Consider the following 26,956-nt stretch of genomic DNA (forward strand, 5'->3'; position numbering starts at 1 on the left):
GATTTGATTTGAGTCGAACTAGAGCCGGCTATTTAAATTGAAATGAACTGGATCTGTCGATTTGATTTGAATCGAACTAAATCGAAGCCGGCGATTTGGATTGAATTTCTGAGGAATTGGGAGATAACGATATCGTGGGGATCAATTAGGCTCTGAAGCGGGAGTTTAGAGGGAGAGAGAGGGAGGGAGAGATACAAATCGAGGCCGAGGGTGTTGTCGTCGGTGAGGTGGGGTGGTTGAGGTGCTTGGCTGACGGCACCGGTTGCTCGGGAATCTGATACTCCTCATGTATTTTGGGGAATTGATTTTTCGACTGAACTCACAATAATACAACTTAACAGACGTAAACTTCTGTTAAAATGGATGACACGTGTCAAATAAATGAAAAAGAGACATAGAAGGAGACATCACTTCAGGGACAGCAGATCCTTGGCCTGCAAAACTATTAATTTATTGAGCTGAGTGTTTGTTTTTCACTTAGCACGTCTTGGTTTCGATTTCTGGTGATGATGAATCACATGATGGTGATTAGGAGGAGGCTGAAATGCCTTTGTTAGTCTTCCCGATCTCTGAAATTGTGGACTGCTGTGGTGAAGTCATTAGCTATTCCCCTTTAGGAAAAAAAAAATAGGCATAGTTATATTTTAATATTTTATTTTATCTATAACGTCTACTTTTACTTGGGATTCTTAACGAAACACTCCTGGTACTGTTCACTTTTAACGTTAAGGACATTTTAACTCTAAAAAGTCACTTTTGGTACTATTCACTTACAACACATTTTTGTCATTTTTGTTAAAACTCAAAGTTTTTAAGCTCTTTTCGTTAATTTTCTTCTTTTACATTTTAGTTTTGGCATGCAAAGCTTGATTTGCCTACTTGTGTTATTGTAGTCAACATTGCTTATAGTAGGCAAAATTTGTAAACTCAATTACCTATACCGTTGAAGCTAGTTTTACTTACATGGCTCATCAAATGAATTTGCATACTCAATTGCCATTAGAGATGCTCTAATATAATACATGAACTAGATTTTTAGACCATATTATGTGACAGAAGATCACATGCTAAAACAACCGTTATAATATACTAATAATTCTTACGTACATGACTCGTTACGTCATAGTAAAATCGAAACCCTTCGGCGGGTGGATTTTATAAGGAACGCATATGTTAGATGATAGTACAAATCAGATAAATTGAGCAAAATTAAGAGAATTAGAATCCTGCACATGCAATTCTACAGACATAAGATTAATTAGATGAAAAGTCAGATCTTCATGAAAAGTATTGAGTAAACTATAATGCTAAAAGTACTTTTAGCAAAGACAGATGGGATTAGAATAGTTAATATGAAAGTTTCATTAATTGATATTGTTCACCTGTCTTCAATAAAAAAAACATTTTTTTATAAATATGTACATAACTGTTTTTGCTTTCTACTGTTTTGAAATCATAATTTTGACAAAAAAAAAACATTTCTTTTTCTCATTTACCAAACTCAATTAAGGCTTCAATTAAGTATATACTTTGCAACGTTTATTTAAAAGGAAAACTAATGAAAAAGGTTTGAAAACTTTGAGTTTTAATGATAAGGACAAAATAAAGGGTAAAGTGTATAGTACCAGGATTGACTTTTTAGTGTAAAAATGTGGTTTTTCGTTAAAATGAACAGTACCGGATGCTTTTCGTTAAAGTTCCCTTATTTAAATTTGCACACAGAAGCAATGCTGCAATCCTTGGCCATCAAGCAATGTTAACAACTATGATTAGTCATTAGTATACACTTTGCAACATTTAATTAAATAAATTAAGAGGTCGAAGGTAGGCCTGTAAACGGGTCGGGTTTATTGGGTTCGGGTCGGGTTGAACCCGACCCGTTAATTTAACGGGTCACCCAAACCCAACCCGTTAAGCTAACGGGTCACCCAAACCCGACCCGTTAAGCTAACGGGTCTTAACGGGTCACCCGTTTCATGTTTTTTTTTTTTTTTTTTTTTTTTTTTTTTTTTTTTTTAGGTTCTGTTCCATTGGGGGTATTATGCCAACAGCTCTGCCTGCTGTCATGCCTCACCAGCATATTACGACGTCAAAGCAAATTACAGGAAAGTAAGAAACAACACAATGGACCAATGTTCCAATTGTAGAGATCAAGTCGGAAGAACCTATCTTGAACTCCTTGTAGGACTACAAATTTCTGAAACAACTGCATTGCATGCCATGCCCTGTTGCTTAACAGAAAACTAAACTAACTCACTCCAAGAAATAGTACTGTAAATTGTCCGTGAGACATCTCAACGCACAAAACGATCGAACGAAAAACAAGCTTGAGACAGACAATCCATATTCCGAAGAAGACAGCATATATCTTAAATCATTTGATGTTTATCTGCCTACACTCGATAGTCGGTGTATTCTAAACTACAGAAACAACAATTACTTTAACACCAAACAAACAAATCATATTTGATCACAATTAACCATATATCCCATCAAGCGGGTTTTTCTAAGACAATACAAATCAGAAGATTCGAATCAAAATTCGTAAAAAATCCAAATTTTGATTTCTGGGTTTTCAATCTCCACTCAAAATTAAAAAAACCCCAGAGTTGAGTATTAACACTACAATTGTATTTGTTTGTGAATCAGAGTCCGCCTAGAATCAAACCACACAATCTGAAAGAGACATGCCGAACTTTTGAATGTGAGAGCCTCCAAATTCAAGAAGTTCAAGGACTTGTGCATAAAAAGCATGCATGCGGAGTGCGGACATTTCACAACAACACATGCTCTAACAAGCTATGAGCAACACGCTATCTATGGGAGAACAGACAAATTACGAAACATAAACTGAGGATGGAAACACAAAGGGTCCGTTTCGAAATGTTTCTATTTTTGTTTTCCATTAAAGATAGAGGAAAAAAGAAGAGAGAGAGAGAGAGAGAGCGAGAATATAGAGTTCGAAGCGCTACTACAAAGGAGGTCTTGAATCAAATCACACAGCATGCCAAAGAAATTTTCTATTTTCTATATTGTGAATACCTTTCAATTCCCCATACAAAGGCTAAGCCGAAACAAGTGATTATCCAGAGAAGAATTATACAGGAACTGCCTTCTATTTATACACCCGAAAGCTTAACAGAGACTCCAATGTATAAGGGAAACAAATATATCATCATCATGAGACCTGCTCCGTGTTCCTACCTCCATGATTATCCGCACTCGCCATAGAAAATTTGTAAATGGAAGAAATTATCAAAGCCCTTCCTACAGATAATGACCATTTTAGAGTGCAGCGACAAACCGAGGAGTCAAAAGTAGTCCAAACAGATTCCAAAGATTCAAACCCATGAACAAAACGCATGAACAAAACCCATGAACAAAGAAATCAATACTCTGTACAAAACCCATGAACAAAACGCAAAACCCATTATCCAAAACACAACCAAAAATCTAATCTGCAGAAACGAAAAGTAATCGAAATGAAAGAAGAGGTGGAAGGAAATCGGAGCTTACCAGAGAGAGAGTGGTGGAGTTCAGTAAAGTTTTTGAGGGAAGAAGATGAGGGAGATAACCGGAGCTAGAAGGAAGGAGCACAGGCTGCACAGCGATCTCAGTCTCAGAGAGCAATGGCGTGTGAGGCAGCGAGAGAGGTGAGGAACGTGAGGGCTGACGGCTGAGGTCCTGAGGTTTTGAATTAGGGCTATTGAAATTACACAAAAATCCTTACAAACGGGTCTTAACGGGTGGCTAATGGGTTTCGCGGGTTCACCCAAACTGACCCGTTATGTAACGGGTGACTAACGGGTTGACCCGTTAACTACCCGACCCGTTAACCACCCACCCGAATACTAATTTTAACGGGTCGGGTCGTGTCGGGTTAATGGGTTTGGTTAAAAATGACAGGCCTAGTCGAAGGTGCATGGCAGCTATACAAATGGACAAAGTTGTGATACAAAAATTAAGGGGAAAAAATCATTGAAAAAGGTTTATATTAACTCATCTGTTGAGTTAGATGCTTAATCATAAATATATACATTTTTTCAATTGGCGGTTACCTAAAACTTTTGTATTTATGCGAGTAATTCGCTTTCAATGATTAAATAAATACATGTATCAGTCAGTCAGCTGTGTCAGGTTTGTAAAATACCACTTGCAAGTCTCAACAGCACCCTCGCCGGCAAGTCCCATGCGGTTATTTTACCTTTCTTAATATCAAGCGTATTTTAAGTCGGATGTGGTGGATTGACAGACCCCCATTTTCGTTAGTTCATGTTTTATGTAATGATGGTCTTCTTTGTTCTCGTTAGCCGGATGTGGTGGGTTTGGGGTGACACTTCAACTTAGTTCAAGTGTTTGTGGCTTGTATCCCCGCTCACTGTTTTGCTTTGTTTTTAGTTTCGTAGTGTTTGCCTTTGTGTAAGCTTTCTTGCTTTTGTTTGGCTTCTTAGCCCTGGGATGTGTTTCTCCTGGTTCTCAAAAAAAAAAAAAAAATCAAGAGTATTTTAAGTCAGAGAATACTCGGCCCCTCACATGTAAGGTGTTATTATTCTTGCACAAATCAAATCACAAGTTGACCATTGACACACGTCAAGATGACTTGTTAAAAATGTAAAGGCGCAAAAGGAAATCAAAGTTCTTTTAAATTTTATTCGTGTCTCACTTATTTAGAATGAGTTTGAAGCTGTTTCTTGTAAATTTTATTTGTGTCTCACTTATTTGAAATGAGTTGGAAGCCACTTCCAAATGAGTCTCTTAACTTTGCTTACATTTACCAACACATGCAAAATGAAATAAACCTTTTAGTGGCAGAATAGTTATCTTAAAACAGTCGCTAAAGATATGCACAACCTCTTCAGTGACAAAAAATCGTTGGTCCTCACCGAAAAAGCTTCAGCGACCATTTTATATATATTTTTTTTCTTTGTAAATTTTAGTAAGCGCATGCATAGCATCTGTTCAATTGCTTGCAAGTAGGCCTGGCATTTTGGACCCAACCCGTTAACCCGACCTGACCCAACCCGTTAATATTTGTATTTGGGTGGATGCTTAACGGGTCGGGTCGTTAACAGGTGAACCCGTTAACAACCCGTTAAATAACGGGTCACTTTGGGTCAACCCGTTGGACCCGTTAGGACCCGTTAACACCCGTTAGCACCCGTTAGTTGAGGATATTTTAGTAATTTTAGTAAAATCTTAATGACAAAAAATAAACTTTATGTAAAAAATAAAAATAAAAATAATTGTTAACGGGTGTCAACAGGTGAAACGGATGATCCGTTAGCTTAACGGGTCGGGTTCGGGTGACCCGTTAACTTAACGGGTCGGGTTCAACCCGACCCAAACCCAATAAATCCGACCCGTTTGCAGGTCTACTTGCAAGTAACAACTCAAACTTTAGAGATGAAAGTGCATTTAACAAATAATTGTTTTCCAATGAAAATAAAGGTTTGGGTACATTGATAGGTCCAGGAAAAAAAACAAAGATGAGCGAAGAAAGTATGAAACTTGTTACAGGCACATCCATGGCGGGCGAAGGTCAGCACGACTCCAAGCACAGCCTACGACATCCTACCACAAGAAGCAAAGACACTAGAGATCAGTTTAGCCGGATATGCGCAATTGACGACAGAAGACATCAATTATCTGGCAAAGCATACAGTTATGATATCTATTGACCACATCATCCTCCACAAACTTTGGCAAAGCAAATCATTCAAATATTCTAATAATTCTGAGACCACACCTCGACTTCTCAGCATTATGTATCGTAAAACTACTTCCGATTCAGTTTCATATACGTTGTCATGGGGAAAATGAATGAACGGTCCTTAGAAATGCACAGTGATGAAATCTATTCTATATTTTTGTATGAGAAACAAACGTTGGACTTTTTATTAGGAAAATGAGAGAGATCCAACGATTGGTTGAAATTTTCTGGTAGACAGCTATGTCAATCCACACACACACAGATATTAGCAACTTTCTCCTCTTCAGAATTCAAGTTGACCAGATTGCCGCAAATATTTAACAGAGGCAATACAATGACGACTCGACAAACCAAACCCAATACAAATATTATGTCAGCAATAAGGGCTTTCCAAAGCGCAATGCTATATACACTCCTAGTTTTGTCATCCTGCACTGGTTCCGTGAGTTATGAAGATGATAAAATATTGATTTCGGAGTACAAAATGAACCGATAGTGAGACCCTTTCAAATGGTAAAGAAAATTATTACCAAATGCTGAGATCTTAGGGGTGCTGTATACCACTCAAGATTGATTGTTTTAATCTTAACAAACGATGAATCAGGAAGGATGGAGAAATGAAAGGATGCAAAGGGTTAATCATGAAGGACAACGGAAAAGAAATATGTGTTTCTCCCTCCTCTTACATTGGTGATGGGAAGGAAAGTAGGGGGGAATGGGAAGGAAAGTAGGGGGGAGGGAAAAATAAACTTCAAAAGACTCAACAAAGAAGATGCAAATTCTAAGCTTGAAAACCGATGTGAAACAAATTTTTTTTTTATGTATCTCATAAATGAAGGAAACCAAATACAAATGAGCTATGGAAGTCAATCAACAAATACTAAGTATCAAGTAAGATCAATTACATACATACACATAGAAGACGTTGTCCGACAAAACGAATGTTCGTAGGATTACAAATTTTGAAATTTCTCACATACGGGATCACACTCGTTGTTCACTATTTTTGCGGACTCGAATTATTCAAAATATTGAACGATGAAGTAAAACAAGTACAAAAAGGGCAAGAACAAAAGCAATACCAGCTCAAAATTTGATCGGGCGTGAAGGCTAACTTAGTCGTGCTAAGAATCACACTTCAGTTCATCTGAATCTGAATCACTTGCATTATAACCTGCCAGACACAGAAGACCAAACAGAGGCAAAGCTATTAAGGCAAGGATGATTAGCACAACGATGACGATAACAGAAATTGCAAAGACAGAAGTCAAACCTGGCTGCTTATCACCAACTTTCCAAGCTGAAGATCGCGTCCTCGACGCTCTTGTAATCCATACTCTTCCCTGTAAAATCGCGAAAACCGAAAAGCATTAGCACAAATAAGAATCATAACGCAATCACAACCAGAGCTCTAATTAAGTACTAATCCTAACATTTAACTCTACAATTTGTAGTGCCAAACACAAAGCTTGCAACTTTAGCTAATCAAATTGATCAAAAAACAAGTTCAGCCACTTAATGTAAAAGTAATTAGGATTAGAACACGAAAACAAGATCAGAAAACAAAAAGCTCAGAACTTGAACCCTAAAACCCAAAACCCACATAAAAAAACCCAGAAATCAAACCAAACCCAGAAAGGCAATTACCATGTGGGCATCTCTGGCGACTCCATAGCCGTTGTAATACATCTGGCCCACCAAAACCTGCATGTTAATATCGCCGGCTTTGGCCTCCTTGAGCGTGTCCTTGAACCACCGCTTTATGCAGTCCGACACGACGGCCGAGAGCGGCACGCGGTGTTCGTTGCTGCTGCTGTTCGCGTTCACTGAGCTGCTCTCAGACTCCATCTCCTTCCCCTTCGACAACCTCGGCCGCTTCGACGATTTCTGGGTTGTCGGCGAGGTGGGCCTCGTTTGCTTTGCGGGAGAGGTCACTAGGCTCTGCGACGTCGTTTTGGCGACTTGGTACAGCCTGGCGGTGGAGGGAAGCGACTTTCCCATATTATTAAATTGCAAAAAAAAAGACTTGAAATTTCTGAATTAAAAAAGACTGCAAGAGATTCGAAAACGAAAACAGTTTTTTGAAGATCGCGGATTTTTGGGTTTTTTTGAATTTTTTACTTACCTTTTGTGTTGTTAAAGTGGAAAAGCCAGATTCGAAAACAGTTTTTAACAAGTGGGGAGCCGAAACTGCGAGGCGGGTTTTTTTTTCTCAGGGGACACGGCGATTCGTGACTGTTTGGAACTGAGCGTGGGTGTTAAGGTACGAGGGAGGACTGAGGAGAGAGAAAGTGGCGGCCCGGTTAAATCGCTGCCATGTCCAGGGGCCGTACGACGTCTTGTTGGCGGTGGATGTTGGTGGCGAACGGGGTGATCTTGTTTGCTGAAGACTTCGTTTGATTTTTTATGTCTCTTATTTTTTCGGATTACTTTTTTACTTTTAAATATAAAAATGGCGCTATTTGACAAGACTACTTTGTAATATTTATCAGCATCGCCATGAAAACGCATGCTAAATAGTAATATCAGCAGCTTTTCCATGTCATTGTGGGCCCTCAGCCACCAGTTTCCACCTAGCTTATGTATTCCATGACGTGTGTGGTTGGTGAGCGATGACATTGAAATGTCTAGTCATTCATGCAGTTGAACAGTAGTAATCCCACAACATGAGTTTGTGCCATGTGTTAATGTGTGAGCATAATCTGAAATATCGATAATATCGACCAAATATTGATGATATTTCGATTTTTTCGAACCACAAAGGGAATTTGAACCCCTTCCATTTTACTCCTTCAACACCATAACCACCATATATCACTTGTTTTATGATAATATGCTAAAATATTTATATTTATATGAGGGGAATGTTAACAATTACATGCAAAACTATTTTGGGGATTTATCATTTGATGAATACTCTTCACAATAAATTTACTCTACACATAGAGACGATGAAGATAGTGAAAATTTTGAACCTCATAAGAACTTTATGTGGTACTATATCACCCATGTATGTATAAAGTGTAAAATATTGTAGTAAATCATTATATATAAATGATTATGGTGTGTTTAATCTTTTTTTCATTAATTAATACATATTTTCTAACAGTGTTTGCCAGCTCGCTGTATAATCAACTTAAATCAGTTAAATTCATCATGTAATGCATTTCCTTCTTCTTTTTTTTTGATAAACTAATAGATAATTGACTAAATAAACATTTTCCAAAGTTTCAATAAAAATTTCCAAGTTTTTCTTATAATTTCCGTGATTTTTATTCAATTTTTATCGATATCAATAATATCCCAATATTTCCATCGAAATTTCAATGTTTATAGACTACCGATATTTTCGATATCATCGATATTTTATATCATGTGTGTGAGTGATTGTCTGTCGTTGATTTTAATAGGAAGTGAAGTTGATTAAATGCTAAGTGAGTTTGACTGTTGGAGGCAATCATGCAAGTGGACCTTAGTAGGCTCATGTGATCATTGGCCGCTACTGTTAGTCAGTTTGAATGGTGACTGTTGATGAAAGTGAAACTTGCAAAGGCAAGTTCGGATCTAGCATCCGAAGCTAGGCAGTACTCTGGTTTGTATTGCCGTTGCTTGGATTAGAGAGAAGGAAGGGCTTACACCAAAACTTAGTTGATCTGATCTTGTATGCCCGGGAAGGAGGAGTCGATAGAGAGAGCTTCAGATCGAATCTTTAATCACATCCCTAGAGGCAATATCTTTCTCTATGCCCATGATCCAAGTAGACCTTACTAGGCTCGAGTGACTGCTGATGGTTGATGCTACTGAGTTTGATGGTCAGTTATTGATGGAGGTAGAACTTATTTAGCACGCACGAGTTATTGCCAGGCGTTCATAATAGTAAGTTGATTGTCTAACCGTCGTTCGTTGATACAAATGTTACTCACTAGGTAGGATTGATGCTACCATTGCTCATCCAAATATCACAATTGGATAAATCTGATGTCTCCCTGCCCAGTTAGGGCTGGTTTGGTATTGCTGTGCTTTGAAAAAAAAGCTGCTGTGAGAATAAGCGGCTGTGAAATAAATCAGCAGAGTGTTTGGTAAATTTTTTTGTAAAAGTGCTTTTGAAAAAAAAAAAACAAACTGATAGTGGGTCTTTTCATTAAAGGAGCACTGTAGCTCCGTGTGCTTTGAAAAAAAAGCCAATTTTCCAAAGCTACAAATAGCAGCTTCAGCTTTTCCCTTTGCTTTCAGCTTATTCTCACAACAGCTTCCAAAATAAGCCATTTTTTTTCAGTTTACCAAACACCTAAAACCCTCACAGCTTTTTTTCTTGGGTGTTTTTTTTTAATCACCTCACTCCCAAACCACATCTTAGTGTGCTTATTATCTATGGGATTATTGGCACCATGCCATTTGGCTCTTTCTTTTTTCTTGCAAGCACCGTTTGTATATCAACAGAACGGATAAGAAACCCTCCTCAAATGTGAATGAGATTGTGAGGATCCTGAGGATTCTCAAATCTTGTTTGTTCATCGTACATAGTGCAGCCAGAAATCATTTTAAATTAAATATGAATAGTACCTGACGAAAACTGACCGCACGATATACGATAAACGGACACAATTTGAGGATCCTCACAAAGAGGATCCAGAGAGGATCCTCACAAAGGTCAAATGTTGTCATCAAAGGGATTGCTATGAAAAAATAGTATTAATTATTGCTAACATGAACGTGAACCATCAATGAAACGACGAAATCGGTTATTGTCCCCAACGATGATCTCTCACCCTGTAATCTTCGAGACGAGCTTTATCGCTTCATGACAATTGCGGCACACCCGAAGGTTGTTCACAACTCGATTGGTATATGTAGGAGCAGTGCTGATCAGACCAAACGCAACGGCCAGCTTCTCGCTTGACAGCCAAGGAAATGCTCCTTTTCTTCCTCTTCTATGTCCCAACAATATACGAAATCTGTGGTCGGAACATAACCTGCTGCTTTCAATTCCTTAGCCAACTCGTGAAGTTTTGCATATATCTTATCTGACAATGCGTGGGACTTGTCTCCAACAAGGAGTTCGTGAACAACCCCATTTACTTCGATCCAACTGCAACCCGGGATTTTCTTCATCCCTTGCTGACTCGTTCGTGATCTGGTATCTGCTGCCCTCATCCCATTTATGACTTGCAGAGTAAATATTTGACAGGAGAACATAGTGTGCTGAGTTCCATGGTTCTAGCTCAATGATTTGTTTCAGTACAAGTTCAGCCAATTGTGTATTCCTATGTAGCCGGCATCCACCCATGCTTCCCCAAACGCTGCAATTCGCATCCACTGACATACTTTTAATTAACTCATAAGCTTCATCCAACAAAGCTGTGCAGCCAAGAAGCTCCACCATACATCCATAATGCTCAATTGTCGGAGTCAAGGAAAAGACCCTCGTCATGTTATTGAAATACCTCCGACCCTCGTCAACTAGACCGGCATGACAGCACACACAAAGCACCCTCATCAAATTGCTAGCCAGTCACCTAATTCTAGCGCTCCTAAACTTGCACAAGCAGAAAGAACGCCGACCATGGCATTGCAATCGCGTTTCAAATTCTCCTTCTGCATTTGAAAGAAGAGGTCTATTGCGTCTTTAGGAAGCCCATTTGATGCATATCCTGAATCATGTTACCCCAAGAAACCGTATCCTTTTCCGGCATCCCATCGAACACACAACGCGCTTTCTCCATCCCGCACTTGGCATACATGTCTAGTAAAGAAGTAGCAACAAACACATGCCTCCAATGCCAATATCCGTTATGTACCCATCTATCCACCACCCACTCCCTAAATCCCCTAACCTCCCACACGCGAAACCCGAACGAGGCTGAAACCATCAGGCCTCAAACCCATGTCCAACGACCTGCGAAACTTACCAATAGGTTCTCTATACCGGCAAGCTTCAATGTACGCACAAATCACGGCAGTGCAAGAAAAACATTCTCCGGCATTTTATCACTACTTGCATGTTTTGCGTTTCTTTATCCTTGATGTTTCCCAAAAATTTCATCGTACTTTAAGGTTTCACTTAAAGAGTCAATATTGGGGACGGATTTGACCATGTAGAAAGTCTTTGGTCTAGATGCCATATGACCAAGAGATTTTTTAGTATACGCGAAACACAAAACAGTACACCCGTGTTTTAAGTTGAGACATTAAAAAATAAACCCTAAAATAAATCTCTGCAGAGAAGAATTTGCAAGGAATAGAAACAGTACAGTTAATAATTTGTAGTCTTGAATAAGTTCCACACATCGACATTTATATGAACAACAAAACAATGGCCGCTAAAATATGATACATACAGACTATATAGGGATACATATATGCACCCTAAGAACCATTACATTACATATAGGATTACAAAAATTTCATTCCCGCTACGCTACATGGTACATTTATATCACAACAATTTACACCTAACAAGATCTTAAAAATGAGTATATGTGGACATACATTGGAACCGCGCTTGCACGCAGAGCTGTATCTGTCGTTCTTGTATAAAGCATTTTGCCTCAACTAGATTTTCCGTGGATAGAGCTGAGCGACGTTTCAACAAATAGATTCTGAAGGGAGAGAGGAGAAGGAGGGGAGTATACTACAAGAATTTTGAGTAAGGAGAAAGGATACTCCAAACTACAGAAACGTCCAGCGTTCTGTGAGAAAGAGAAGTGACCACCCAGTTCAAGCGAATAACTGCACTGGTGAAGAGCTGTAGTAGAATAAACCCCTTTAAGTATCACTCCAACTATCATCATCGTCATCTTCATCACTTCCTGCATGTGCCTGTAACAAAATTCTTATCGTATTAATATATTAACGAACAAGGAAATACTTAGAGGGAGTGGGGGACAGAGTAACCTGGCGAATTGCATTTGCTTTCTCTAAGATAGCAGCAACCCTCAAGTTGGTTGCCGGACCCTGAATGCTGGGTCTTGTCACCGTTGAAGATCTTGTCATCATTGCAGGCTTCAAGTTGAATGACTAAGACAACAAATATTGGTTCAGTCTTCAAATTCAAGCCCAAAATGGGGAAAAGGTGGGTGATGCAAAAGCAAGAAGTAGAACAAAAAAAGACAGCTCTAACCTTAGTTCTTATCTGTTGCAGCATTGAATCTCTTTCATCTACCTTAGGTTCGACCTGAGGCCGAACTCGTTCGGTTACTTTTCTCAACTGCAAAATGTTAACATGTCAGAAAGGTATTTTGTAGAGCATAAATCTCAAGAAGAGCATGTGCTGAAAGACACCATCATATGATTTTCATTTACCTTGCTTTGGCCATGAGCAGCAACAGCATCAATAAGGGGATTTCTAGGACGAGGGAGCTTAGAAACTGGAACTCCATTAGACCTTCCACCTTCATAGTCTGACATTACAGCAGAGTTATGGGATGACCATGCTATTTCTCCCTCTGATGTTGGCAAACTATGCTGAGGCTGCTCAACCATTGGTGGTGCTGTCACAGATGTGGAAAGAGGTTCTCCTAGTTCTGATTCTGAATTTTTCAGTGAATGTTGAAGTATCTTAGGCTCAATACCTGTCTCCGGAGTTACCTGCTGCACTGGCTGGATAATCGATCCATGAGAAGATTCAGGGTCATGTGTAAAAGTTATACATTCCGAGCTTGGTCCAGTGAATGGATTTGAACCAGTCTTAACTTTTTCTTCCTCTGAAGCTAAGTGATTACTTCCAGACCCATCATGAGATGCCTCTGGTAACGATAAAAATGAGTTTGAAAATTGTGCCCCCCCTAAATCAGGTAAATTGTACTGATGATTAGCATCGTTAACCATGGCTGGTAAATGCAATGAATACAGAGCAGGATGCACCACATTACCCATTACAGGTTCAGAAACATGTTGGAACTTCTCGCCTTCTTCAGACGTGAGAGGCAAAAATGGGTTCTGGGGAGGCAGCACCTCTCTCTGTGGTGCTGGCATATCAAATTGAGCTTTCTCATCAGATTCCGGTGGCTGTATTGGCAGCAACGAATCCTGACCAACTCCAACCAATTCTCTCTGTGAAAAAAGGGAAGCGTGTTGTTTTCCCATCCTCCATTGCATTGGTGGTAAAGGTGGCAATGGTGGCATGTCTTCCAGATTGACCACGGTAGCTTCAGGGGGCAGGACTGATCTAGGAAGGGTAGAATCTAATGATTCTAATGTTTGCTTCGTAACAAGAAGTTCCTGGCCTGATGATTCTGGTAAGAACTCTGATGTTAAAGCTTGGCTTGGAAGATATTCAGGATGAGATTCCGGGGAAGCATCCCAGCATACTTCCTGATTGATGTGCTCCGTAGAGGGTAACTGGTTGGGTTTCTCCAGATCCATGTGGTTTTGAGACCCTGCCTGTACAGATTGAAGACTTGATAAGATGATACTCGCTTGATCTTCTTCAGAACTTTCCACATCAAGCTCAGCAGATTGAACCTGCAGAGAACGCTTTAAGTCAGCTTCTGGCTGATCCCTTGCTCCATCTGTTGGCAAATCCTTGATATCAACTTGATTTGCTTGCAACTCCAATGAATTCTCCAAACTAGTTTCAGGCTCTGGGAGGTAGCAGGTAGGTGAAGACACAACTTCTGTATTTTCTAAAGATGCTGAGTCTATGGTCACATCTCCAACAGCCAAACTGCTTTCAGTTAGTTCATCCAGAGTGAAATTATGACCATCGTCAAATACTTTTGAACTGGAATGGTCATAAGTAGTTGATTCGCTTGGGTTTGATTCTGCAGGGACATCACACACAGCCAAACTGTTCTCAATCTGTTCATCCAGAGAGAAATTTTGACCATCATCAGATGCTTTTGGACTGGAATGGTCATGAGTAACTGTTTGACTTGAGTTAGATTCTGAATCTGGAGAAACATCTGTTTTACTTGCTTCCATTTGCACTTCTGAGTCTGTGACAGATTCTGGAGAAACCTCATCCAGTTCAGATTCTTTGTCACGAAAATCCCCAAATCCTGGAAGAGATCCATGCAAATTTATAAAATTCGTTGGTGAAGAAGAAATTGCATTTGGAGATGAATAACTGACATCATTGACGTCATTATCAGGTTCGGCAACAGCAGCAGAGGGCACAGCAACAGTTTCTACATTTAGTGTTTCAGGCACCACTTCATCTGAATCCACATGATCCTCATGGCCTGGGAAAGTTGGACAATTAGATGTCAGTTCCACAGAAACGATATCACCTCCTACATCGGCATGGCTGGTGAATAATCGTAATTCCTCGTCATCCATGGCCCTAGATCTCTCTTCTACATTGAATTTTTCTTCATAATGTGGAACACCCGCTTCTTCTTTAACAGATTCAATTTGGGGAACGTCCTCGTCTAAATCAGATAATTGCTGCTCTATTAGGCCATTTGTCTGGGGAACATCCTGCTGCTCTGTTAGGCCATGTGTTTGTGAAGCATCCTGCTGCTTTGTTAGGCCATGTGTTTGTGAAGCATCCTGCTGCTTTGTTAGGCCACATGTCTCTGGAGCATCCTGCTGCTCGGTTAGGAAATGTGCCTGCCAAGCATCCTGCTGATCTATTAGACCATGTGTCTGTGGAGCATCCACTACAGGCTCTTCTGAGCTATGACTCTGTGCAGCGTCCACTGCAGGCTCTTCTGAGCTATGATTCCGTGCAGCATCCACCATAAACGGCACTACTTCAGAGTTGACTGCAGTTAGTATAACAGGATCAGCAAATCTGGAAGCCGTGCTACAAAGATTTGTAACATCTCTATAATAAGGCAGTAATGTATTACCTGAAGATGTTTGTTCTTCTGGCAGAGCTGAGGAAAGCTGCTCTTCTGTTGATGAAATACTTAAACGTGGTGAATCAAACTTTCTCGCAAATCTTTCTAAGGAATCTTCATCAGCACATTGTGTCTGAAGTATTTCATTCACAGCAATATTTCCACTTTGATCTTCAGAAGCAAGGGATTCAACTTTTGATAAATGTGGCAAAGCATCAGAACTGACACCTAAAGCTTCTATATCTGATTCATCAACAGGATGTCTTGGTGAAGTACTTGGGGATTCATCGTTAGTCTGGGAGTTGGGGACAACAGCCAGAGAATTATCCAGATTTGTCACATTTTCATCAATGTCTAGTGATTTATAACCAACTTTAATTTCGTCAGAGGGGGTATCATCTAACACAGGTCCGGCCAATGATACCACTGGCGAGTTTGCTCCAGGGTCTGAGTGCTGTAGTGTAGGACTTGTATCCCTAACAAATGAACTGTAAGATGTATCTCCAGGATCAGGGTTTATGTCTTCCACAATGCATGCATTATGAGACAACGCATGCTTCTTTGTTGTGGCTGCTAGGGGATCCACGAATTCAGATTGCTGGTTGGACGACATCTCAAAAATCTCAGCTCCACAGGTTTCAGTGAAAGGGAATTCTTTAGCTGCTCCATTACACTCTGATGGTGAATTCTCAACCACATTGTTTGGATTATCAGAGTGCGAAAAACTGGCTGTATCTTTTTCAAATGAATTCTTCCCGTCATCTGATGTAGAGGAGTTTCCAATTGATTGAGAATCCGAAAATCGAGTTTGAAGCTCCAGATGCCCATCATCTGCATTAGAGTCTATCCCATATTTCTCCACATTCTGGAAGCGTAGATTGTTCTTAGGCTGAAATTCATTGTTAATTTCCATTTCTGATTCTATATTTGCAAGAGCATCCATGTAATTGTCTACCTCACTTGTCCTCTCAACATAACTGGAGAGGGTGGACCCCTCCATGCTGCCTTCAGTTTTATGTTCTCCACCAACTGCTAATTGCATATCTGCTGCCACCTGATGAAGGTTGGAATAATTTTCATTTGTCTCAACATCAGAGTTTGGATCAGACCCCTCTGGAATTTCTCTATCAAAAACCCCCCTATTAAAGCCATCTATGGATGGTTTTAATATATCTTTATGGACATCAGGTGAAAAGCTAGCAATTTCCCTTTCTGGGGACATTTCAGCAGGACTCACTGTAGTGATGTCAAGTATTCTAAGGTCTGGCTCACCACTATCATCTAAGGTCAATCTCAAGAGCGGTGGAGCAACAGAAGTTTCACAAATAAGTTTGTGTTCTGGTGAAAGAGTCTCCAGAAATGTTTTCATGTAACTTTTCCCAGTTTTTGAGTCAACTGCAGATCCATTCAAATGCCTTTTCTTCAATTTCACACGACATACAGGATCACTGGAACGATTCTCAATACGCTCCTCCAGGAACAATTCATGCAGTCTGCATTGTTTGAAATATAATAAGTAGCCACTCATCCATCTGTTATTTAAACATGAACTTTTACACTAGCGTGAATGAGAATAGTGCAGTAATATAAAAAAAGAGCTCTTACTTGGCATTTGACTTGGCATGTGACGTCAGTGCAACTTCTGGGGTTTCTCCATTCCTCCAGCGGGATCCTTTCTTCTGCTACACATTAAAGACGACAGTAAATATTGTAATGACATAAGTTGTATTGTATAGTATAGCAATGACATGCCAACAGAAAAAGGAGAACCTAATTTGTAAATTCTTAGTACAAAAAAGGTAACATTTCCCGGTTTCCACATAGGCCTGCATGCAGGTGCACGCTCCAAACAAAATTAGGAGATGCCTAACACATTGATTGAGTGGCATCTATTTAAGTAATATCTTTCTCATACAGAACTAGGCCACCAAGACCATGGATAACAATCATGGTCGCTGCCCATTGGTGTCGGCGCTCGTTCCTGAGGAGCAATGCCATGTGTTTTTCCTTTTCTTTTCGTTTTATACCTTTTAAGTAATTTTGTGAGAGGTCAAATAGTAAATAAATTGCTAGGCAAAAAAGGTCCGTATGGCTGGTTGCAGAGACAGATTTTAATGAGCATGATGTGTATAATAACATGTATTACAAATTCACAATTACCTACATGACAGAAAACCTCATACAATAGTAACCATAGCAACTAAAGAATAAGAAGTTAATGAGAAATGATCGTTCCATTGCAATACCTTCACTTTACGGGTTTTCTTTTCTCTCTGCATCTCTACTGTTATTGAAGATGCTGATTCGACTTTAAAGAATGATGGATCAGTGTACCGCTTCAAACATGCCCCAGCTCCAGCAACATCAAACCTGTTAGAATGGGATAAAGTGATACAAAAACAACAACAAAGCCTTTTCCCACTAAGCGGGGTCGGCTATATGATAAACATAAATATTTAAAATTTTCCAATATCTTTGCATTTGAGTTTTTAGGTTAGAGTAGCATAAGTTAACACAAATTGGGTCATCATACTTGTCCAAAAGGAACAGCCGGGGAGGACCACGGCATTCTTCATAAGAATCCATTACAAAGCGAGGTAAGTCTCCACGGGTGATCATATTCTGTTCAGAACGCAGATTAGGATGCCAATCAACCCCTGCAATAGAATTATGCACTTGCATAAATATGCTGTAATCAATGTCTATTAGCAACATGGACAAAAGGAAATTACTTTTTACTAATGCATTAGATTTTTAAAGCTTTAAGCAGGTGCAAAACAAGTTACGAAGAAGAAATTACATAACATGTAGTCAAACCTGGGTTGGAAAAGAATGAAGAATGATTGGTTTGAGATAGAAGTGCCTTCTCAATTGAAGGAAAGTCTGCTTCAAGCTGTTGGACACGAACCACTAGACCGTGGCCTCGTGTAGCGGTTCCCATTACTTCCTCGTGCAAGTCATGAAATATTTCAGCAGCAAACCTATAAGTAAAAATTGGCAACGAAGTGCATTTCTCGTGAGTCCATTACCAACTAACTTAAAACCTAGCTGCCAAATAAAGTATTTAAAATGCCACCATAAAATCTCAGTTATGTGATACAGGCATATCAACCGGAAAGACCCAGATTACAAATCAGCTGAAAGCGCATTAAACATCATTTCTTGGACAAAGAAGTACTTATGTATTGATGCCCACGTTCGCAGTAACCAAATTAAATCCAAATTCTAGAACATTCGGATTTCAGTTTGATCCTACAACCAAAATTCATAATCCAATACATGGCAGACTCATTCCCGTAAAATATTCCCAATTACGCGCACTTCAATAGCCCTAATCAAATGGTAATCTCCAATAATCGCATATTTAATCACCGGCATCGTTCAGTACTGGTGTCAACTAAGTCAACAAATTTCACTCACGGTTAATCCAGTAATAAAGTCCAAATAAAGCATCGTAATTCTATCACCTCCAAGAGTCCAAATTTCAAACCCTAAAGTCTCAGCATTTCTGGTAAAAGCAACAATTTTCAACAGTTCAAATAAAAAACCACATAAAAACAGTGAACAAAGATACTTACTCGGCAAGGTCGCCCAGCTGCCGCAAAACGCCGACGAGGCCCGCCATGGCCACGCCTTCCAGAAGAGCCTCCGGATCATCCCTATCGGCTGCTCCGTACAGTTCCGGATCGGCCAAGCCGTACTCGTTCCTTATCTGGTACCTCGTCAACGGCATTCTTCAGCTCTCCACTCCGATAAACCCTAATCTCCCCAAAACTGCAAATTGTATATGGTACCTCCGCTCTTCGATTTCACATTTCCAGAAGAGAGAGAGCAGAGAGAGAGAGAGGAGTGAATGAATATGCGGTGGTCAGAGAGAGAGAGACAGAGAGAGACAGACGTGAGGGGAGTGAGAGAGACAGACGTGACAGAAAGAGTAGGGAGGGGAAGTTATTAAATGATTTTGTTTTTATTTTTCACTGAGAATTTTGGAATGAAAGCACCGGTGAGAGAGAGGGACCTCGGCGCGCATCTTGCCGCTTATAACGCGCTCGCTGTATAGGATCATGGTGTATAACTAAACCCTTAATCTCGTAGATGGCGTTTTACTACAGTGATGAAAATTAATTATGCACACTCACTAGTGCAAGTTTAATTTTCATCTAGACCCGTTTGGTGGTCTTTAGAGATATGATTGAATTGGTAGAGATATATAAGTCATAATTTATCTCAACCAGCCTACTTAACAAACCTTTTATTCTCTTTTTCTTTTTTTCTTTTTTCGTATTTTTATACAAACAATAATTTAAAAATGAGAAAATGAGTGCGAATAAATCATTTGTTATGTAGTAATTAGTATGTTTGTTTGTTTGTTTGTTTGTTTGGAGAGATTTGTCTCGTTTGTTTGGGTTGGAATCGCTTGCCTTGAAGACCACAACGTGTTGGTGCTTCCAATAATCCAAAGTTAAAAGGAGGGCTAAGTTGCTAATGATGAAACAATTGGCTTGGAAATTACTCTTTTAGTATTTTGGGTGACTAGGCTGTTGAATATTTGATACTGAATATGAATCATTTTATATATCGATTAAGCTCATCACATTGCTTCTCAAAATGCTAAAAATGTTTGCTAACAATTGTAAACGCTTCCAATAAAAACACTTCTAATATAAGTGATTATGAGAAGAAGAAAAAAATTGCTACGAAAATAGTTGCAAACGAGTCCTAAATCAAATTCTTATAATCACATCAAAATCATTCATGAGGTTACACCCGATTCAATTAATAAAGATTCACCAATATGATAGGCAATGACACAGCCATCAAATATAATTGTACGAAAAGATGATATGTATTTGTAATGAGTTCGATATTTAATTGTGATTAATTTTACTGTGGGGCATTAGTGCCTTGTCACAATTGTAAATACTAAATACCCTATGAAAAATATCAAAATAAACTTGTTTACTGCTTATAAGCACAACGTAGTTCTAAATTTCCCTTGCTTAATTTATGTTATTTCCACTTTATCCATGTTTATATATATCTCATTTCATTCCATCATGCTCTTTATCATGTCGGTCTCTCGATTTCATCACACTCTGTCATCTCAATTGAATCTATTTGAATCAAATTCAAATAGATGACTGCATGTTGTTTTTATGAGAGTTGATTTTCGATTTGAACTCTATTGATGGCTATATATTATTTGTAGAGAGCTGTTATTCTCACCCTAATGTCTTATCTTCTCACCCACCTTTTAATGACTTTTTAATTATAAATTTGTCCATTTGTAAAATGACTAATAAGGACCTTAGTTACCCTCTTTTGCATTATTGTTTTTTTTTATATAAAAAATAAAAAAGAAAAGTTTGAGTTTGATAACTCTTTAGACTATTTGTCTTCTTTAAACCGTAACTCATCATTCTCATCTCTCATCCTTCTCATCTCTTTTCATTTAGAGAAAGGAAAATCATTCAGAGAAAGCAAAAAGAATGAACTTAGAAAATAACGTTTTTATGGAAGAAGTAGATGATTATGTTTCCATCAAAGAGGTAAAAGAATAATTTTTTGTGTGCAATTTGTTAGGATTTAAACATTTGCCTTTCTGGGTTTTTATTTTACACGCAATTGATGAAAGTTTTAATTCTCGGAGAAATACAAATGTATTAGGTCTTGTAACTATCATTTTTGTGTCTCATGTTACACAACAAGATTTCAAAAATCGAATGGAATGGCTTTTTATTTTTGGGTTTACTTGGACAATAAAGAAGTGCTCGAATGTTGGGTCTAAGACGAGATTATTTGTATGTGTATGCAGTGTCTTTAAAGCCTGAACTGTTTGAAGGGATGCGCTTCGATTTTACTAAAGGACTCAATCAGATGATCTTATTAAGGATTGAATGCATTTAATTTAAGTTTAAGTTATAAATTTCTTGTAGTCTAGTTTAATTAAGTTGTACTTTTATGCAAATGTTCTTGAAATCAGGTCATTCAATTCCTCCTATAGCAACAAATTGGGAAATATACTGTGAACCATGGTGTTTAGAATGGGCTATTCCGTACATTACTCATATACAACAGTTCAAATCTATTCTAGGGTCTACAGTCATAACTAAAGAGATTGTGCAATTGATGAAAATTGAAGTTGATGCAACGCTTGTCCGAAACTTTTAGCTTTTACTTTTTATTCAAACAACCAAAAGGATGTTATTTATAAATTGATGCAAACGTATGCCCTTTTTGATGAAATCTCAGGTGGGAGAAGTGGGAGAGCTATCTGAGATATTTCAATGGAAGGGGAGGTTCCAAAGGGGCTGCCAGATTGGAAAGAGGAGGAAAAGCAGCACCTGGTCAGGCTCTCTGACATTTGTGCTGCTTCATCGAATTTATTCCTATTTGAATGTGTTGTATCTACGATTTCGTATTACGTTGCCGTACAATTTGGCAATAATGGATAGTGTATTGTGATTAATCGAACTAGAAACATGAAGCATGGTGTTGTAATTAACTTGACTAAACTCAGTTCGATAAAACAACGAAAACGTGAATCAATTAGAAAAATAAAACAACATGACTTGAGAAACGGTGAAAGTGCAGCATAGAAAGTTGAGTTGAAAAAAAAAAAAAATATATATATATATATATAAGGGGTTATTTTAGGAATAATAGTGGGTGGGGAAATAACATTATTTTTTAACTTTTTATAGTGGGTGTAAATATAACGTGGGTGTGGAAATAAGACAACGGGTGGGGAAATAACATTTTATTTTTTTAATTTTTAATGTGAATTGTGTAGATGGCTGCATGTTGTGTTTTTATGAGTGTTTGTTCGAATATGTTCTAATTTTGGCCCTAATGTGACAGAATTATACTGGGAACGTTTAAATTTTGGTTTAGCAGTCCATTTTTTTTTATTTTAATTTTTTAACAGTCTGAAATCTGAATGGGAATATGGAAGCTTCGTTGAGTCTTTTTTTTTTTTAATTTTGATTTGGTTGAGGGAGAGTGAAAAGAAGAGAAAGGTTGGTGGAGAGCTAGTAGTTTTAGTGGGAGTAAAAGTCCAAAAGGGGTCGCTTTTTCAAGGTGTCTTTGCTTTCTGGTAACCATTTTTCCATGGGATATAGTTTGTACTAGGGGTTGTTCCCTTTTGGTTTCTTAGGTTATGTTTTGCCCTTTTGATCCTCTTCTTGGGTCTTGCTCATTCACCTCTCCTATGTTAAGCTCCAAGTATACAAGATTTTTTAGTATGCATTGATGTATAATGAATGTTATATATTTAGATTTTTGGCAGTTGAATTCTTATTTGTTGGATATTTGACTGCACATTGAACAATTCATTGTTCTGATACATGTTATATATCAGAGTATATAATAAAATTTTCATATGTATAATAAAAAGTTAAAGCTAGTTTTAGCTCCCCTTTTGCACTTCTAAAAGGGCAAGGCCGCAGTTACACCTAGGTTTGAAAATATGCCTCCACTCTCCACCAAGATACAAATTAAGTTGTACCCTCTCCAAAATGTAAGAAAAAAAGTGTAAATCTACCGCAAGTTTTAGCACCTCCACCCTATGTTGTATTTACACCTCATTGATCTTCTTTTATTGAAGCATGAACAATGACAAACATGGCTAAAGTCGATAATAACTTCTCGTTTATACATCAACATTCAGCATTGAAGATAAGCTATTCCTTAAACCTATCTTTTTCTACATAATGAATTAGGTTCACTTCTATTGTCAATGTTTTTTATTTTCACAATAAAAACAATATATTCATATTTAGATGATGCAATGTAGGTAAATATTGCATAATTAACAACCATAGTATAGTAGGTGAGTAGGTATAGCTACAAACAATCATGTAAGCTTTGCTTAAAAGCTTTAAGTCATTAGTAGTGGGATGCACATGCTTTCAAGTGTGTGTACATAGTTTATGGTGTGTTTGTGTAGCCGCAATTGAATTGCTTTTCCACTTGCCAGCAACTTCTTCTCCAACGACTCTATCTGTATGGCCGACTTGTTTGTTAATGCTAAAAAGTACATATACGTGGGGGATCATAATTTTTTAGGGTCAGAATAAGACAAATTGGAACACGAACTAAGGTTGGTTATAAACTCAACACCAAGTAATCACACTACTAAGAGTATGCAATATCTAGTTCTAGATGTTCTTTGGGATTCTCCTGGTTTAATACGAGTTTTATATCCTATAAGGACTCTCTCCCGACTATTATAAATACGTCGTTCTAGGTTTATCTTTGGTAATGCAATTATAGCATACTCTATTCTCTTGCCTACTGCTTGAGCCTCGTAAATTGCTTACTAACTTGACCTGGAGAGTCATTGGCCGATACCCCACCGGTACTAAGGTAATCTTGCAATCCTTTGTTGTTTTACAGATAGTCAAGCTTGTGTATCTCCTCCTCAGATAGTGGCGCGTGAATTCGGTTCCAATAATATGGATTTTATGAACTGAAATTCCACCATTTTATTACACATAAAACTTTGTCAATCTTTTTTAAATAAGGTTAATTTTCATAAATATTGTGTTACATTAGTGGTTGTTGTTACAAGGTACTTGAGTCTTTGACCCACCATGCCTTAGCTTATTTGTTACCTTACGTATGTCTCATTAGGGTAAACACTCTTCTTATTCATTTACGGGAAAATAACATGGCAACCACAAGTTTCCTTGTTAACTATTTGACTTGCACAAAAAGTAAGTGTATAGGCATTCTATTTGGACAAAAGAGCAACGCCTGAATTCCATAACTACATGTCCACAACCTTCATTGAGTATATAAAAGGCCTGTACAAAGTTTAGCCCAAGGTTATGGGGGGCTTTTACCCAAACTTTTCGAACAAATCACTGGTCCAATCCATTTTTACCATGGTTGATAGGTCCCATTTGTTTCTCTTTGTGCTGATAAATGACCTACTTAACTCAGTGGTCACTCTCGCACTATCATTTTGAAGAGTTGCAGGGATATATGATTGCGCATTGTGAGCTAAAACATATTTTCAAGGAATTGAATAATGTTGCAGCTAGCCAAATGGAGCTATAATTTAGACCTTGGTCTGTATAGTTTTGAGCTTCCCCCTAATGACTTATGCAACATTTAACAGATGATCTTGTAGGAGCCCTTTAAGGGCCACTCTATTTATATTAATGATATGGTTTAGTTTTTTTTTTAGTACATCAATAATTTACACTAAGGGGAGGGGGAGTTTGGCAAAGACACACAATGAGCAACCTAATTTGGTATCAAATTCGCCATCAACGAGATTCAAACCTAAGACTTCTCACTTCCAAGTGAAGAAGAATATTACCAGACCGTCGAGCATGAGAGTCTTCATCCCCTCTGTTCATCAAAAAATAAAATAAAAATAGCCGTCTCCCTCTTAAATACTCCCTTATCTATATATTAACTCCTCCTTTTTATTCAATTTTCTCATCATCCTCTTATTCCTCAACACCCAACTTTTTGTAGTTGTAGACTCTGCATCCAGACCTCCACGATTTCATCGGGTCCGACGGGTACAATCTGGATCTCTCGTGAGTCAATGACGATTGTGAGTTAAAGGTTCTTCTGATACAGATGACGACAAATCGATTAGTATAATTGAGGACTTGGACCAATATTTTGTAGAGAAATCCGCAAGTTTGAGTTTTTCGGGTATATCAAATTTCATGGATAGGTTGCTGAATTCGTGTTTGATTCGTTTTCACGATCATCATAGTTGTCCCTCATGTTCTTCCATTCTGCTATTTGAGTAGAGTTTCAGAGAAGCTTAAGTAGAAATTTAAAGAAGTGAAGTTTAGATTAAGCATGGTAAGCTGAAATTCACTAGTTGCAAAATTTATTAGTCGCTTGGTTACCACGTTGTTTATTTCAAAACTCTATGGGTGGTCAAATAAATAATTGTTTTCTTTAAAAAGTTACTAAGTCATTCGTGGTAATTTTATATAAGGAAAACTAATGAAAATGGCTTGAAAACTTTGAGTTTTAATGATAAGGACAAAATAAAGGGTAAAGTGAATAGTACCAAAATTGACTTTTTAGTGTAAAAATGTGGTTTTTCGTTAAAGTGAACAGTACCAGGTGCTTTTCGTTAAAGTTCCCTTTTATATATGGGTATAAGAGTTTTTTTCCTTATAAATAAAATTGATGGGTGCCCAGATATGAAATTTGGGTACACGAAGAACCACTTTTAAGGTGCGTTTGTTGCATTAAACTATCTCGGACTGAATTAGCTTCAGAGATTAAGCTGAATTGATTTAAGAAGTGTTTGGTGCTGTATTAAATAATATAATCATAAAGTTTATTAGTTATCATGCTTCGTAGACCGACAAATATTTTATTATTAATTTATGTTTTATTTTTTTCTTTCTAGAATCCTCTTTCTCTCTATCTGAACCTCTCCCTCTTTTCCTTTGCCCACTATTTCCCCCTCTCCTATTTTTTTTCTCCCATTTCATCTTAAATTACTCTGGTTTTCTTCTTCTTCGAAGTTTGAAACTTTGAATTCGTTTTGTTTGCCTCAAAAGAAATGGCATGGAGCTGAAGCTGGAGTTGTGGGGTAGCAAAGGGATATGAAATTGCAGTATAAAACTTGAGTTGGATAAGATCCATAGTAAATCTAGCTTCCATTATTTGTTCTCAGATCCTAAGTTCTTCAAGGGGAGTTCGTTATCTATGTTTTCTGGGTACTGTTTCCAGTTCAATTGACGAAAATGGAGGAACCCATTTTCGCATATTAGGTGTTCCTCCATGAAGCAAAGAGGGCAAATTTGGGTTGTGGGCTCGTTGGGTCTCATAAGAGGGAGAGAAGTCAATTTGAAGCAAGGAGACGGTTGAGTTCGCGGGACGAAGGAGATTGGCGAGAAGGCATGGTTTGGTGACTGGTTCGCAGGACGATAGTATTGGAGACGGGATTAGCAATCCCCTAGGTTTCAGGGGTCTCACTAAGACCCCTAGTGAAGGATTTAGTCGACACGAGAGCGATTTAGTCTCATTAAATTCAATCATTGCTCGTACCAAATCCGGACTTGTAATTTTAACTAAGTCAGTCCAGTCTAGTGAAGCTTAATAATGAGGGATAAAAACATGCATTAGGGGAATTAAGTAGAGTGCATTTTTGCTCACTACCATTTAGTGTGGTGTATGCTCATCACCCTATTTATCACTATTAGATTAGTTTGAATTTTGAGATTTGTGCTTATTCACTACACGAATCTCGAAATTCAAACTCATCTAACGGTGATAAATAGGGTGGTGAACACACATCACACTAAATGGTGGTGAGCAAAAATGCTCCCAATTAAGTAGACTCAGCCCAGTTGATCTTATTTGGGCCTGAAATCTACAAAATCCAGTAACCAGAGAAAAACATAAGCCTTAGCAGTTTGGCTCTCCCTCATGCTGCATGCACATGAAATTATCATAATATACAAAAAGGAAC

General features: G+C 38.3%; 2 protein-coding genes and 1 long non-coding RNA gene across 8 annotated transcripts; all 3 read right to left on the reverse strand.

Moving 5' to 3' along the window:
• Nucleotides 1-3,005: 3,005 nt before the first annotated feature.
• Nucleotides 3,006-3,911, reverse strand: LOC114819955 (uncharacterized). The gene is made up of 2 exons (XR_011574237.1): nucleotides 3,517-3,911; nucleotides 3,006-3,267 (listed from the first exon to the last, which is right to left on the reverse strand). It is a non-coding gene; the product is annotated as an uncharacterized lncRNA (long non-coding RNA).
• A 1,485-nt stretch (nucleotides 3,912-5,396) lies between these two features.
• LOC103450711 (uncharacterized) lies at nucleotides 5,397-8,203 on the reverse strand. Its single transcript, XM_008390084.3, has 5 exons — nucleotides 7,836-8,203; nucleotides 7,358-7,682; nucleotides 6,984-7,053; nucleotides 6,793-6,884; nucleotides 5,397-5,571 (listed from the first exon to the last, which is right to left on the reverse strand). The coding sequence occupies exons 2-4, from the start codon at nucleotides 7,556-7,558 to the stop codon at nucleotides 6,835-6,837; spliced, it is 321 nt and encodes a 106-aa protein (XP_008388306.1). The 5' UTR covers nucleotides 7,559-7,682; nucleotides 7,836-8,203; the 3' UTR covers nucleotides 5,397-5,571; nucleotides 6,793-6,834.
• Nucleotides 8,204-11,938: 3,735 nt separating this feature from the next.
• On the reverse strand, nucleotides 11,939-19,535 carry LOC103450712 (protein SCAR2-like). Of its 6 annotated transcripts, none has more exons than XM_070809374.1 (11): nucleotides 19,074-19,509; nucleotides 18,313-18,476; nucleotides 18,029-18,152; nucleotides 17,742-17,865; nucleotides 17,101-17,174; nucleotides 15,505-16,988; nucleotides 13,582-15,417; nucleotides 13,013-13,494; nucleotides 12,831-12,917; nucleotides 12,605-12,727; nucleotides 11,939-12,529 (listed from the first exon to the last, which is right to left on the reverse strand). In XM_070809374.1, exons 1-11 carry the CDS (start codon nucleotides 19,226-19,228, stop codon nucleotides 12,476-12,478), a joined length of 4,707 nt encoding a protein of 1,568 aa, XP_070665475.1. In that variant the 5' UTR covers nucleotides 19,229-19,509; the 3' UTR covers nucleotides 11,939-12,475. The 6 variants fall into 6 exon arrangements, with proteins under 6 accessions (XP_070665475.1, XP_028945541.1, XP_008388308.2 ...); XM_029089708.2 differs by having other exon boundaries at nucleotides 17,101-17,177; XM_008390086.4 differs by having other exon boundaries at nucleotides 13,013-15,417; nucleotides 19,074-19,535.
• Nucleotides 19,536-26,956: the final 7,421 nt, after the last annotated feature.

Source organism: Malus domestica, chromosome 12, assembly GCF_042453785.1.
Source record: "Malus domestica chromosome 12, GDT2T_hap1".
NCBI classification, from domain to species: domain Eukaryota; kingdom Viridiplantae; phylum Streptophyta; class Magnoliopsida; order Rosales; family Rosaceae; genus Malus; species Malus domestica.

Excerpts from the sequence above, each read along its gene's own strand:
- LOC103450711 (XM_008390084.3), bottom strand. The coding sequence starts at position 7,558 with ATGGAGTCTGAGAGCAGCTCAGTGAACGCGAACAGCAGCAGCAACGAA. Across the intron at positions 7,054-7,357 it reads TCGCCAGAGATGCCCACATG|GGAAGAGTATGGATTACAAG; the intron begins GTAATTGCCTTT and ends GCGATTTTACAG. Across the intron at positions 6,885-6,983 it reads AGTTGGTGATAAGCAGCCAG|GTTATAATGCAAGTGATTCA; the intron begins GTTTGACTTCTG and ends TGTGTCTGGCAG.
- LOC103450712 (XM_008390085.4), bottom strand. The coding sequence starts at position 19,228 with ATGCCGTTGACGAGGTACCAGATAAGGAACGAGTACGGCTTGGCCGAT. Across the intron at positions 18,153-18,312 it reads TTCATTCTTTTCCAACCCAG|GGGTTGATTGGCATCCTAAT; the intron begins GTTTGACTACAT and ends ATTCTATTGCAG. Across the intron at positions 12,530-12,604 it reads AAGCAAATGCAATTCGCCAG|GCACATGCAGGAAGTGATGA; the intron begins GTTACTCTGTCC and ends ATTTTGTTACAG.